The sequence below is a fragment of the Vidua chalybeata genome, chromosome 6, assembly GCF_026979565.1.
Source record: "Vidua chalybeata isolate OUT-0048 chromosome 6, bVidCha1 merged haplotype, whole genome shotgun sequence".
NCBI classification, from domain to species: domain Eukaryota; kingdom Metazoa; phylum Chordata; class Aves; order Passeriformes; family Viduidae; genus Vidua; species Vidua chalybeata.
The window spans coordinates 55968202-55983327 of record NC_071535.1 but is presented as its reverse complement, the minus strand read 5'-3'; the positions used below and the strand labels follow the sequence as shown (position 1 = coordinate 55983327).

General features: G+C 51.6%; 1 protein-coding gene across 4 annotated transcripts in view; it reads right to left on the bottom strand.

The window, feature by feature from the left end:
• The window catches only part of MYRF (myelin regulatory factor), a 44286-nt gene extending 31998 nt beyond the window's left edge, over nucleotides 1–12288 (bottom strand). For 3 of the 4 annotated variants that reach the window (XM_053945365.1, XM_053945367.1, XM_053945368.1), the window contains exon 1: nucleotides 341–392. In XM_053945365.1, coding sequence (XP_053801340.1) covers nucleotides 341–389 — 49 coding nt within the window. In that variant the 5' untranslated portion in view covers nucleotides 390–392. Of the gene's footprint in view, nucleotides 1–340; nucleotides 393–12129 lie in introns of those variants that run through there. The other variant, XM_053945366.1, reaches the window with a different exon arrangement.
• Nucleotides 12289–15126: the final 2838 nt, after the last annotated feature.

Here is a 15126-nt window from a genome sequence, read left to right as displayed (position 1 = left end):
AGGAGGAGGGGAAGGTGTGAGAAGGGACACAGAGGCGCGTTTGTCCCTGTCCCCGCGGCCGTCAATGCCGCGCTTGTCCATTCATGCTCTCCGAGGGCAGGAACAGCGGCTCCATTTGGGAGGCTCCAAGGTGCCTGCCCAGGGGGGCACATTGCCCTGTTTGTTTGGAGACAACGCCTTTATCTCCCTTCCCGGGATGAGGGTGTTGGAGCAGGGACAACAGGACCGGAGGAGGTCACTTCATCTGGCGGCTCCCGCTGTACAAGGCTGGGGGCTCATCCCAGGGGACAACAGGGATGGGGAAAAGCTCCTGAGGATCCCTTCGGCTGAGGTGCCTCACCTGACCTTGTTTTATCCAGACTGCAGCTTTGAGGGGACAGGAGGGACATTTTCCATAGGATAACATGACGTGGATGAGCTCCTGGACACTGCCGTGGTGGTGAAGGTCCATATCCATATCCCACACCATTCCCTCAGAGAGAATTATTGTCAGAATGGATAAAAAATTAATAATATAATTAGCAGCTACATACCAGTACCAAGAAGAGACTCCATCCAGCTGCCCAGAGCTTTCCCATGCTTGGCAATGACCAGGAGAGGGAACACTCAGGGAACCACAAGGAGTTGACCAAGTAGATGGCAGATCCTGAGCTGTGATCCCGCTGCTCTTCTAGTTCCAAATAAGGAACCCAGGGATGCCGTCCCTGGACACTGACCTCGCTGAAGGGCAACACTGTGGCTCTGGAAAGGCTCTTAGGGAATCTGGAGAGCCAGGATGAGCGATGAGCCACGATCAGTCCAACTCTAAGACATCCACACCACACACAGAGGGAACTCGGGATAGCTCAGGATTTGGAGAGGTGCTGCCTCTCCTGGAAACCCCTTCAGCACAAAACAATCCTTAGGAAGGGAGATTAAGAATGGAGCAGCACCAGGGTACAAGAGCAGAGGCAGCCAAGCATCGCCGGGAACACCGTGTCCAGATCAAACACATCATTCCCTCCCTTCCAACTGGGAGGCACCAAGGTCTGTCCAGGCTGGACAATCTCCAGAGGAGACTGGGAGGAAAAAGCAGAGCCATTTATCTAGATGGGACTTTTTCCAGGGCTTGGGAAGGGCCATCCCAAGTTTTGTGCAACTACCACGGGTCTTTCACAAGGAGGAGCATTGGGTCACCAGGGTTTTCTTGCTGCTCACACAGCTGGGACATTTGCTCCGGAGTTATCTCCCAAGAAAATCATCACAAGGAGTGTCAAAAGCTTCCTCAGCCATGTGACACAAAGCTCTCAAGGAGAATCCCACTTTTTCCAGGATCTAACACGACCAAGAGAAGTGTGACAGGTCCAGGGCTGTCATTTCTGTCTCCATAAGCCTATGGCAGGGGTGGAATTGGATGGTCTTTAAGGTCCCTTCCAAACCAAACCACTCCAGAATTCTACGCAAATGAACTCACTTTTGAAACCCCAAAATTCCCCAGGGATTACTGCCATGCTGGCTATTCCCACATCCACTTTTCACAGGGAACTGAGGTTTCTTTTTTTTTAAAAAAAAAACCTTGTTTGCCTTTTCTGAGCCATCTTGGAACATATTTCCTGCTCCAGGGATTTAGCAAACACTTCCCAGACAATACAGCCGAGATACCAAACGTGCTGCTTGGATCCCGTCCATCCAGCATGCTCCCTGGGTGTTCCCAGGATCACTTCAAAGCGCTGGGCTGGCTGGAGGAGCCCAAATCCAGAGGGCAGGTTCCTGGAATGATGCTTGAGGATGTGCCATGGGGAGGAGAGGATCAGGAGGTTGCTTGGGAAGGTGGGAAAGAGTCATGTCCAAATTAAATACCAGGCACAAGGACTTTCCTAGCAGAGACCCCCAGGAAGGGATCGGGGTCAAAAACATTCCAGGGGGACCTTCTTGGTCTCCACAACTCCCTGAGAGGAAACAAGTGGGGGTCAGGCTCTGCTCCCAAGGAACATGGGACAGGACAAAAGGAAATGGCCTCAAATTGCACCAGGGGAGGTTTAGGTTGGATATTAGGGAAAATTCCTTAATGGAAAGGGTTGTAAAGCATTGGAACAGGCTCCAGTGGTGGAGTCCCCCTCCCTGGAGGGATTAAAAATCTGTGTGGATGTGGCACTTGGGGACGTGGGATAGTGGTGGTCTTGGTAGTGCAACACCAGGTGAATGGTTGGACTGGATGGTCCCAGGAGGCTTTTCCAACCTAAATCACTCCATGATTCCATGATTTCGGCTCACATGGGGTGAAAGAAACTCCCAAGATTCCAGGCCTCTTGTTTCTGCTCAATTGCCTCTACAAGGGATTATACGGATACAAGAAAGGAAGAGATGGCAAAGCCCTTTTCTCCTGGCAAAACCAGGATGGGGACCTCAATCTGATGGATAAACTCTCTGTGGCAGTGGGGAAAAACCTTCAGAGCTAATCCCTGCTGCAACACAACTGGCAATGAGGGAAAAACACCTTAACAACATGAGAATGGGGAATGGTTCGACTCCATGATCCTGCAGGGATTTTCAAAACCTGACTTTTTACAGGTGGGAAATCCTGTAAAAATCCCTCTCAGTTATCATTCCTGACCTGTTGCATCCACAGATGCCCAGTGGGTGTCCAGAACCGCACAATGTGTGCTTAAAAACCAGGAAGTAGGAAAGGTCCCTACCTTGACGTTCCACAGCCCATCCTGTTGGACTGGGTTGAGTTTGTCCAATTCTTCTTCCCGAGAACACCAGCACAACTTTCAGCATCCAAACTCCTCACCCCGGGCAGTGAAAGCTATTCCCAGCCTGCAGGTCCTCACAGGGCTGTTCCCTGTATCCCTCTGGCTCCTCAACACCATGAGGTGAGTTTTGGAATATCATTTATCACCCAGCATGTGTTGGGTTGGAAGGGACCTTAAGGATCGCCCAGTGCCACCTTTTCCATGGACAGTGACACCTCCCACTAGTCCAGGTTACTCCAAGCCCTGTCCAATCCAGGCTTGGCCTTCCCTACACATCAGCCTCTCCATTCCAATACCCCTTCCCAAAAACTGAATTAAAACAAGACAGAACAGAGGGGACATGGACAGGTAGGATTTCCCCCTGCCCAGAACTCCTCAGATTTTAGGATAGATGGGATCTCATCTGGGAAAACCCCATGTCTGTTCAGGAGAGGAGCATTGACCGCATTATCAGCAAGCAGTCTACTGTAAAAAGGTTTGATGGCCCTTATAAAGCTCCGTTTTCCAAGTTTTCCTTTACTTAAGCAGGTGTTTAATTCCCAATAAAGTCAAAGCATCCTTTTTAATGCTTCCACGAATCAATGTCCATAAACCTTGGCTAGTCATAACACAGGAGATAACCCAAGATCCAGCAGGCTGATAAGATGTTTGCTTTCCTGTTTATGTGGATTTCAAGCAATTGGCACTCAGGATTAAAAGCCATAAATGATGTAGATGCCCCAACCCCTGGAAGTGTTCAAGGCCAGGTTGGATGGGGCTTGGAGCAACCTGGGATAGTGGAAGGTGTCCCTGCCCATGGAACAAGATGGGATTTAAGGTCCCTTCCAACCCAAACCTTTCCATAAATTCTATAAATCAATGAATGAAACTTCCAGTTCTTTGGATATCCCACCTGAGTCTTCCAAAAATCCTGTCCCATGCCTACCCCACGCCCTCTGCACTGTCTCCTCCCCACCAAACTACAAAGAACAATTTGCCACTCCATAGCAAAGTTGGGGTGATACCCAAAGACTCCATGGAAAAAAACAGGGAAAATCAAATCAACCCAGGCAAAAATTCCTTTAATGCCTGGTTTTTACATCCAGGCTGGATCCAAGCACTCTGAGGCTGTTTAAAACTCTAGCCTTGGCTTTTCCAACCAGTTCTCCTCCCAACCACCCCAAAACACAGGGAAATACACAAGTGTTTGCACTTGGGAACATTTGTGGACAGGGAATTCCATAAGAATTCTGCCCCCTCCATTTGCAGCCAGGCCTGGCCACTCTTCCCACCTTTCCCTCTCCCTGTTTGGAGTAACTGCCCCAAAGCAGCCAAAGTTCAGTGAGATAAGTGGCGGACCCTGAGTGTCATGTTACATTTTCCCTCGGGAAGGAGGCCTTTCCTTCAAATGTGCCTTGAACGTGCTCCAGGTGCCGCTGGGAGCCGGCCCAGAGTGTGGGTTCCTGGGCTGACCACATCATCCAGCACCACTGGATCAGGGAGAAGATGCTGTGGATCAGGGTGGAACTGGATGATTTTTAATGTCCTTTCCAACCCAAAGCATTCCACGATTACATGTCCTGCTGTGTGGGAAGAACGGGGAGAAGGAAGGTCTGTTGGATAAGCAAGGGCATGCCAAGCATGCCAGTCAGTTGGAATAAAAGGATATATCTATGAAATAAAAGTGAGAGCCACCAGATAGCCAAGCATGGTACACAATCATAGAATCCTGGAGTAGTTTGGGTTGGATGGGACCTTAAAGCTCATCCAAGTTCCATTCCCTGCCATGGGCAGGAACACCTTCCACTAACTCAGGTTACTCCAAGCCCTGTCTAACCTGGCCTTGGACACTTCCAGGGATCAATCCACCCTCCACGTCTCAGAGTTCCCATTTACCCTCTACAGCAGCAGGACACCTCCCCGCTCTCTGTCACTGTCTTATCACTGTCTGTCCACCCTTAGTCCTGGTATCCCTCTGAAATGTCCCATGTTGAGGGTTGTCCCTCCTGAATGATGCTCGAGCACGGGATGGGCACCCAGAAAGCACCAGCTTGGCCGCAAAAGCCACGAGACTGTTCCTGTTTGTGTCTCCAGCCACAGCTGCTCCCTTGTCCTCTGGCACGGCACACGTTGGTTAATCATTCCTCAGGCACATTCAGTGTCCCGGGATTCTTATCGGAGAGTGCAAAGTCCAGGCAGCAACACCACTGGGAAGAGGCAGGAGGGCTCCCCGGCAAGGGCGGCAAAGCTGTGCCGGTGCAACGCCATCCTCAGGCTGGGATATACAAGAGGGATCCAAGGCATGGGCTGGGAAGCGCCCATGAGTTCACTTGCACCTTCCTAGCACAGCTCCCAGCTCTGGATCATGGAGTCCTGGAATGGCTTGAGTTGGAAGCAACTGTAAGGATCATCCACTCTCTGCCATGGGCAGGGACATCTTCCAGTACCTCAGTCTGCTCCAAGCCCCATCCACCCTGGTGTCGGACATTTCCAGGGATGGGGCAGCCACAGCTTCTCTGGGCAACCTGTTCCACCACCCTCACCACAAGATCACTCCAGCCATTCCCACCAGGAGAAATCCATAAGGCCCTTATCCAGAAGAGGGAAAGCAGAGCAGGATTCTATCTCTCTTCCTTGAAATAACCATGCCCAGGAGCCATTTAATTCCCTCTTTCTGGCAGTTGGGATGACTGTCCTGAAAGGGCTCTCCCTGAGAAGGGTGAAGCAGAGGGAAACCTGTCCGTCCAGCATCCCACGGCTCCTCCTTGACCAGGATTCCTTTCCCATCTCCATGCATGCAGCAGCCCTTCCACACCCCATCCCACGCACAGGCTCAGCCAGATCTCTGTGTCACCGTCTCCATCCTGGTCACACCTCCAGCACGACTCCCTCTAATCCGCCCCAACTGCCACCTCTTCCTGAAGTTTCTCCCTGTCTGCGTCCAGGCATTGCTCCCAGGGCACCAGCCTATGGAAGGGGCATTACCCAGGACGTGGGCAAAGTTCCTCCTGATGGAGCCTCGTGCTGACATCACCTTTCCAAATCCCAGCCTGCCCTTTATCAGGCTTTACGGATCCACCCTCTCATGAACAGCTCTCTGGTCTTACTCCGCCTGGATGTGTCTTGCTCTTTTCCCAGGATTAAGGAGTTTTGGGGTCCAGATAAAGGAGTTTTGGGGAAATGGGACGGAGAAGCACCAGCAAAACCATCACAAGACCATGCCAGCAGTGGTGGAGTTTGGCACCAGGCTTTCCCTGAGGAGTGGACAAGGATGAGTCTTTTGGCTGAAGAGACTCCAGGAATCTCCTATTGGGATGGATGTGGCAGCTTTCCCCCAGTGTCCAGGAATGCCACCTGGGTGTGGTGATGAGCTCAAGGGAATGTTTTTGTCTCTTCCCTGCTCTGCTCAGGCCCTGGGATTGAGCTGGACTCAGCAGCATCCTCACGTCACCTGCTTCTGGTTGAGGGCTGACCAAGCAGGACAGGCAGGGAAGCTTCAAACAGAGGGAAGAGAGAGGAGAACCAGGGACCAGTCCCATTGGGAAGAGAGATGGAAAGGCAGAGGGGGAAGCAAGGCAAGCCATGGAAGGGCTGGGGGGGTCTGTGCCGTTACCTGCTCGGATCCAGCGCATCCTGAGCATGGTGAGAGCAGATGTCAAGCTCCCGCCGTATCCCTGCTCTCTCCTTGTGTCATTATTCCCTGAGCTCAGCTCCTCCAGCTCCCAGGGCTGCTGCTGCCTGCTGGTTTTTCTATTCCCTCCAGGAAGAGTGGGAGGGCTGGGGAGGCGGCCGGGCGGCTGCCGCTCCGCACTGGGATTTGGGACCGCGAGGGGATTACCCGCAGGGATGGTCATGTGTTTGTGCTGTACCAGCTTCCCCGGGCCCATTCCGGCACGGGCTGACTCCCGGCTCCCAAAGAACTCCGGGCAAAGCCTCTTACCTTCCCGCGGCGCCAGCCAGGCCCCGCAGCGACTGTCACCTGCGCCGCCACCTCATCCCCAAGCCGCTCCTCCCGCAGCCAGAAGCCCCCCCCGGTAGGGATCACGCTGGGCTTTTCCAAGGTGTTCTCCCCCTGCCACAGCAGCTGCGTGTGGGAAAAGCTCTCTCCAACATCAAGCCTTGGAAATGGATTTGGGGGCAGGCAGAGGGTGACGAGTGAGCAGGAAGCCCCAAAAGAGCCATTTTTTTAAGGCATTCCATGAAAAGCGATGTTCTGATCCATGTAGTTGCATTTCTATGTCAAGCCCAGGAAGCTAAAACACGGGACACCAGGACAGACCCCCAGGTTCCACTGTCCTTTCTGCTCCCAGTTTTCAGCCTCACGACATCCCAAAGCAACAGGAAGACTTTGGGAGCAGCCCCTGGATTCTCATGGATATGCTGGTTTACACCAGCAGGAGTCTGACCAGCAAATTCCTTCTCCACTCATTCCCACCACCACCACCAAATCCCCCTTATGGCCCAGCATGGGAGACAAGGGGCAATCCCAGCTGTCCTGGGGTCACCTCACTGCCTCAGCTCCAGTATTCCATACTCCTTCATCCAAGGAAAACAGGGAAATGTTCCAGACCTCTTCCTGCAGGGTGACACTTCCTCCTCACAGGCACCAAGTGCTCCGTAATCAAAATCACCAGGAGTGTTACCAACACCGGGAACATGGGAACAGGCTCTCCAGAGAACTTGTGGATGACAGAGGGAGGGTTTAGATGGGATATTGGGAAGAAATCCTTCCCTGGGAGGGTGGTGAGGCCCTGGAATGGATTTTCCAGAGAAGTTGTGGCTGCCCCATCTCTGGAATGTCCAAGACTAGGTTGGCTGGGTCTTGGAGCAACCTGAGATAGTGGAAGGTGTCCCTGTCCATGTGGGACTGGATGATCCTTAAGGTCCCTTCCCACCCAAACCATTCCAGGATTCCACGATCACACATATCCAAACATTCCCATAGGCAAAACCATCCACGCCTGGTCACTCCGAGCTCAGAGATTCCTGTGCACACACAGCCCAGCAACCCCTGCACAGCCACATGGCTGCTCCACGGACACTATTCCCAGTGTTCCAGCCACTTGTGCTCCATGAATACCTGTGGAGCTGTTGGATAACCTTCATGGAAATCTTCCCTTTCTGCTGAACCAACTCTTGTCTTTCTCAGCTCCACCTTGACCCCAAACCTGCTCAACTTCCAGTGCTCGTTCTCCTTTCTCTGCTCCTTTCCCGAATTCCCGCTTCCCAGCCCCCGCCGGCCCCTCTCCCAACATCTTTCCTGCTGTACATTCTTCCCCAAGCCCTTATCTCATAAATTAGCCGGGAGAGGGATCCCAAATAGCTGAGCCGTGGCGTAAGCGTTTCCCTGAGGCAGGGGCGGGCGGGAGCAAGGGAAAGGTTGGGAGCAGGATGCCAGCCAAGGGTCAGACGCTGTCAACTCCCTCCTTTTCCTTTGAATCCAAACACAAACGCTCCAGGAACACTCCCAAACCCATGGAAATCTCCTTTCCCTCCCCTGCCAGAACCCTCCGGCATCCCACGCTCACTGCTCCAGGGTTTTTGCCTGAGCTCTCCTCAGCAGGATCGTCCTGGACACCTCCAAACACATGGATCAGCTGTGCTAACACAAACCATGGAGTTTGGGAAGATTCCTGAGTGGGAAGGGATGATCCATGAAGATCACCCAAGTCCAACTCCTGGCCCTGCATAGCAAAACCCCAAAAATTCCACCATGTGCCTGAAGACAAGAATCTTCCCAACACAGGGGAAACCCAGCTTGAGGACACTCAGTATGGAAAGCCAGGATTGCATTCCCAGCACATTCATCCCAGGAAAGCATGAAGTTATTTCCAATGCATCTTTTCCCTCAGAGACTTTTCCCTAGCCTATCCCAAATACCAGAGCAAAACCTGGGATCCTTCCCATCACTTTTCTGCTTCTCCATCCTCACATGCCTCAGATCTCACCCTCAAAGAGCAGACAGCCATATTCCAGGGAAATAAGGATATCTGGGAAAGCAAGGATATCCATGGAAGTAAATATATCCAGGAAAACAAGGATATCTAGAGAGACGAGGATACCCAGAAAAACAAAGGGTACCCAGGAAAACAAAGACATCCATGGAAATAAATATATCCAGGAAAACAAGGATACCTAGGAAACAAAAATACACAAGGAAATAAGGATATCCAGGAAAACAAGGACACCCAGGAAAACAAGGACACCCAGGAAAACAAAGGATACCCAGGAAAACAAAGGATACCCAGGAAAACAAAGGATACCCAGGAAAACAAAGGATACCCAGGGAAACAAGGAAATCCTGCCCGAGCAAACACCAAGGAAAACTTAGGAAAATCCAGGTCCACCTCTCACAGCTGAGAAAACCAGGGGCATCAACCAGACCTGATATTTTGGGAGTATTTGCTTCCCAAAACAAGCCTGGCTCTGCAGAGGGGACCAGCCAAATTCCAGGATTTGGAATGACCACAGGCACCGATTCTTCCCCAGCTCCATCAGCACAGCCCCCACTCCCAAACGTCTCCATGAGGAGTCCAGTTAATCCTTGTCTGACACTAGGAAATACCAAGGGCTCAGGGATTCCTCTTAAGTTTTCTGGGATTGCTTACAGCAGGCTCAGATCCTGGGAAAATCAGAGTCAAGGAAAGGAATGAGAATTCCCAAATTATTCCAGGCTTCTCAGCCTGCAGGAAGAAAACTCTACAGGGGTGGGATGATCCGTAAGAACAAGAAAATATTTCACTCCAAGCGAAAAATAGGTTGGAAAATGATTTCCTTATGATGAGAATTTAGTGATAAATTTAAAAGGAGTGATGGGATAATTAATTCATTCCTGTAAATTATTAAATTCTAACAGATCTATTGTTTACCACATCCAAAAACCATTAATTCCTCAGGAGGGCCAGATTCCAGAGTAAATCCAACTCCATGCCATGATTTAAGGCCCTGACCTTCACTCCCAAAAAAACAGAGGATCACTTTGGCCTCAGAATTCCTTGGAGCTCAACAATTAAACCTGGCACAAGAGGGAAAATCTGAGCAGCAATTTCTGGTGGCAAAACTTTCTTCTCTTCCCTCTCCCCCTCCAGCTCCGTGTCAGAACAGATGCTCTGGAATAACAGCAAGAAAGGGATCGAGCTGCCCAAACAAAGTTGTGCTCCATGGAATATTTGGCTCAGAGAGGTGTTAAGAAGGATTTTATAGCTGAGGGTAAGAAATATCCTTCAGGCGCAGTTTCCTTGATCCTGGGTTTTTACAGGGACAGGATGGTTTTGATTCAAGAGAAAAAGAAAGAAGGAGAAAGAGATAAAAAAAAAGGGAGAAAGGAGGAGGAAAAAGGGAGAAAGGAGGAGGAAAAAGGGAGAAAGGAGGAGGAAAAAGGGAGAAAGGAGGAGGAAAAAGGGAGAAAGGAGGAGGAAAAAGGGAGAAAGGAGGAGGAAAAAGGGAGAAAGGAGGAGGAAAAAGGGAGAAAGGAGGAGGAAAAAGGGAGAAAGGAGGAGGAAAAAGGGGGAGAAAAGGAAGAAAAAAGGAAGGAGGAAAATAGAGAGGAAGAATCCCAGGATGGCTGATTTTGTCAGGGATCTCTTGGAGTCATCTTGCTCGAGCAGGATCACCCCCAGCACCCGGAAAGAACAGGAAAATAGTAAAAGAAGGAAATCTCCATGTTATAATAAAGATGCTTTGGGGAGAGGGAGACATTCCATGTCTCCAACTGAAGAGACAGAGAGCTGGTCCAAAAATAACATTGGGATGCTGAGCCAGAGCTCTGCAGGACTCCTAGGAGGTGCTCAGCACCCCCAGGATGGGAAGTGGGAGAGGAGGATGTAGGAGCTTGGCCCAGTGAAATCCTAAAACCAAAGGAAACCCCAGAAGGCTGCAGGGAACATGGGCTGGGAGTGGCCAATAAGAGCCCTCGTGGTGAGGCTTCCCATCCTTGCTAATCCTGGGGCTCCTGGGAATCTGGGATCATGGCTGGAACTAACAGGGGGTGCTTTTTCCTTTGAAGAAGAGATGCCTTACTGAGAGGTCACATGGATGCCAGGAGAGAGGGAAGCAAGGAGGAAGCAGTTTGAGCTTCCACTCACTCCCAAGAACATCTTCTGTTCCCACTTTCCAGGACAAATCCTTCTTCCAGCCAAAGAATCCACCAATGACACCACAATTACCCCAACTGCCTCTGGGGGCTCTGGCTGCTCAATCCCACTGCTCCAAAGGGGATCCCAGCTCCAAAGCTGACCCATGGATTGGGATCCACCCCAGGATCTGTTTGGGCAATGGAGCCTTGCCAGGATGGGCATGTTATTCCCTCAAGCAGCACATCCAGGGCAACAGAGCCTCGCCAGGATGGGCATGTTATTCCCTCAAGCAGCACATCCATGTGCCAGGAGCTCATCCCAAAGGACATAGCCCATGGCAATTAAACCTTGGCCTGGCAAGCGACCCTCTGGAAAACAAGGGAGGGAAACAACGCAATGAAGGGGAAGTAGAAGGAACAGCCACTCCACAAGGAAGAGCGGAGCGTGCCAAGGCCAGAGCAGGGAAGAGAACACGGAGCCGAGGCAGGAACAACAATGGGATCAGGCTCCCAACACATCCCAGTTGAGCCATGAGCAACCACATTTCATCCAACAGAAGCCAAATTCTCTTCCCAATCACTTTTCCAACCCTGGTGGGAAGGAGAGTGATCCACAGCCATGCAGTGTCCACAAGGATCCAGGCTCCGGAAAAGATCTGGGATCCATAGGCCAGAGCCACTGCTGTGAGCCTGCTCCTGCTCCAAGGATGGTGAGGGACATTCCAAGGTCCTTGTTGGGGTCGCAGTGGGAATCTAAGGCACAGCACAGCACAACTCCCAGGATATCCAGCTTGGCACCCACAGCGTGCACTGGAGGATGCACAACTGTCCCTGGATTGTGCCCTGGGACAGGGATCTGTGCCATTCCAGAGCTGGCTAGGATGGTATGGAGCCAGGCTGGGAGAGCTGGGATTGTTTAGCCTGGAAAAGGGAAAGCTCCAGGGAGACCTTGGAGCCCCTTTCAGTGCCTAAAGGGACTCCAGAAGAGCTGGAGAGGGACTTTGACAGAGGGCCTGGAGTGACAGGACAAGGGGGAATGGCTTCCCACTGCCAGAGAACAGGGTTAGACGGGATGCTGGGAAGGAATTCCTCCCTGTATCGGTGCTGAGGGCCCGGAATGGGTTTCCCAGAGAAGCTGTGGCCGCCTCATCCTTGGAAGTGTCCAAGGCCAGGCTGGCCGGGGCTTGGAGCAACCTGGGATAGCGGAAGGTGTCCCTGCCCCTGGCAGTGGGGTGGCACTGGAAGAGCCTCACGCTCCCTTCCCACCCAGCCCACCGCAGGGCGCGCCGTGGCCGATCCCGGCCGATCCCTGGCAGTCCGGGCCGGCGCTGCCCCCGTTACCTTCGAAGAAGCGCTGCAGAGCCTCCGTCTCGTCCACCACCTCCATGGCTGGGCCATGCACGGGCCGGCCCCGGCTCAGTCCGTGCGGCTGCAGGGGGGCATCGCCCCGGCCCGGGGGGCCCCGCCGCGACCCCCGAGCCCCGTCCGAGCCCCGTGCGAGCGCCGAGCCCCGCTCTCAGCGCCGGGCTCCCGGTGCCGGTGCCCAGCGCGGCCGCCCGATGCCCATCGGCGTCCGCCCAGCGCTGCCCCGGACTCGGGCTGCCGCGGCCGCTCCTCCCTCCTTCCCTGCCGCCCTCCCTCCTTCCCTGCCCTTCCCCGCCCGCTGCTCCTCCTCCGCCCCGCACCGCGCTCGGGGCACCCCCGCCGAGAGGGGCTGGCAACGCCGCCGAGCCGCGAGGTTGCCAAAAGTCACCCAAAAACAGCCGCGAGGCACCGGGAGGGACCTCGGAACTAAAGATGCGGTCACGAAGCGCCAAAAAGCAGCCCCAAGCCACCAAAAACCAGCCCCAAGTCACAGGCCACCAAAAACCAGCCCCAAGTCACAGGCCACTAAAGCCCCAAAAGTAGTCACAAGCCACCAGAAAACAGTCACTAAAGCCCCAAAAACCCGCCACTAAAGCCCCCCCAAAACCGGCTACTAAAGCATCAAAACTCTGTGCACAAAGCACCAAAAAAAGGAGTCATAAATCACCAGAAAGCAAAACAAAAAAACCAGACACAAACGACCAAAATCTGTCCAGCAAAACTGGAAAAACAGCCACAAAACATTAAAATTTGCCCACAAGGTACTAAAATGCCTCACAAAGCACCAACCCTCCCCTCACAAAACACCAAAATTTGTGCACAAAACGCCAGAATGCCTCACAAAGCACCAACCCTCCCCTCACAAAACACCAAAATTTGTGCACAAAACACCAAAATCCCTCGCAAAGCACCAAACTCCCCTCACAAAACACCAAAATTTGCACACAAAACACCAAAATCCCTCACAAAGCACCAAACTCCCCTCACAAAACACCAAAATCTGCCACAAAGCAAAGTCACGAGGCACCAAAAAAATCAGCCAAAAGCTGCCAAAAATCCAGCCACAAACCACTGGAAAAAAACAGTGACAAAGCACCAACATCCAGCCACAAAACACTCAAAAAAAACCCCCCAAAACCCCAAAAAAAAAAACCCAAAGAGCCCCAAGCCACCAAAAATCCAGCCACAAACTACCAGAATCTGTCCATAAGCCACAAAACAAAAAGCTACAGAGCACTAAAACATGGCCATAAGTCACCAAACATCATAAGCTACGAAAATCTATCCAGAAACCACCAAAAAAACCAGCCACAAAGTACCAAAATCTGTCTGCACCCAGAAAGTGCCAAAATTTGTGCACAAAGCACCAAAATCTCTCACAAAGCATCAAACTCCCCTCACAAAACACCAAAATCTGTAACAAAGCAAAGTCACAAGGCAGCAAAATAAGACAGCCACAAGCCACTAAAATCTAGCCAGAAATCATTGAAAAACACCCTCAAAGCACCAAAATCTGCCCCAAAGCATCCAAATCTGTCCCTAAAGTCATAAGACACCAAAAAAGAGCCACAAACCATCAAAAATCCAGCCACAAATGACCAAAATCCATCCAGAAATTACGAAAACCCTGTTACAAAGTACCAAAAACCAGCCACAAAACACTGAACCCGCCACAAATTACAAAAAATGCAGCCACAAACCAGCAAACGTGTTCATAAAACCAGCCCTGAGGCACAAAATCCAACCACAAACCACCAAAATCCTCCCAGAAATTCCAAAACCAGCCACAAATCACTGGAATCCTGTTTTTAAAAAAGACACAAATCACTGAAATCCAGGCACAAATTACAAAACCAGGAAATCCCAAAAAACCAGCCTCACATTCCAGCCACAGACCACAAAACCAACTGCAAATCACCAAAATCCAGCTACAGATCACCCTATAACAGCTCCAAATCATCAAAATCCAAGCTCAAATCATCAAAATCCAGCCTCACACCATCCTAAACAGCAAATACAGCTCTAAGTCATCAAAATCCAGTCACAAATAAGCCTAATCCAGCCCCAAACACCAAATCCAGCCCTAAATCATCAAAATCCAGCTGCAAACCACCAAAACCCAGTCCCAAATCCAGCCCCAAATAACTGGAATCCAGCCCTAAATCCACTAAAAATTAGCCCTCAAATCACCCTAAACCAGCCCCAAATCACCCTAAACCAGCCCTAAACACTAAATCCAGCTGCAAATCACCCAAATCCAGCCCAATCACCCAAATCCAGCCCCAAATCACACTAAACCAGCAGCAAATCACCAAAATCCGGCCCCGAGCACCAAATTCAGGCCTACGTCATCAAAATCCAGCTGCACACCTCCAAAATCCAACCTCAAATCGCCCTAAATCAGCTCCAACCAACAAATCCAGCCCTAAATCATCCAAATCTAGCCCCAAATCACCAAATCCAGCCCCAAATCACACCCCAAACCCCAACCCCTGCCCCCTCAGGGGAAGGCCCAGCTGTGGTTTGTCCTCCCCAGATGTTCCCACAATCCCCAATAACGCCCGACTCCCCCTAGCCCTCCCACCCCATAATGACTCCAATCAAATAAATAAGGGCCCGCTGGGAATAATGTCCATGAAGTTCCGAGTTCTCGGAGCGCCGGGGCCCTGCCAGCCCCAAACTGTGGGGCCTTTCTGCTGCGGGCCAGCCAGGGCACAATGAGGGATTGTCCAGCCCCACATCCCAATTGAGAAGGGCAGATTCTCCGGGATATATAAATATATTTATCCCGCTCCCACAGCTGTGCAGTGACCAATTCTTCTCCCGGGAGAGGAGGGGGATTGAGGATTGGGGACAGTAATGGGTCTATTATTTCGGGATGGAGAGAACGAGCCCTTTTTTCTCCTCTCTCTCCACATTAAGACAATTGTTATTCCAGGCTCCCCTTGTTCCTGCTCTCAGTCCCCTGTTTCG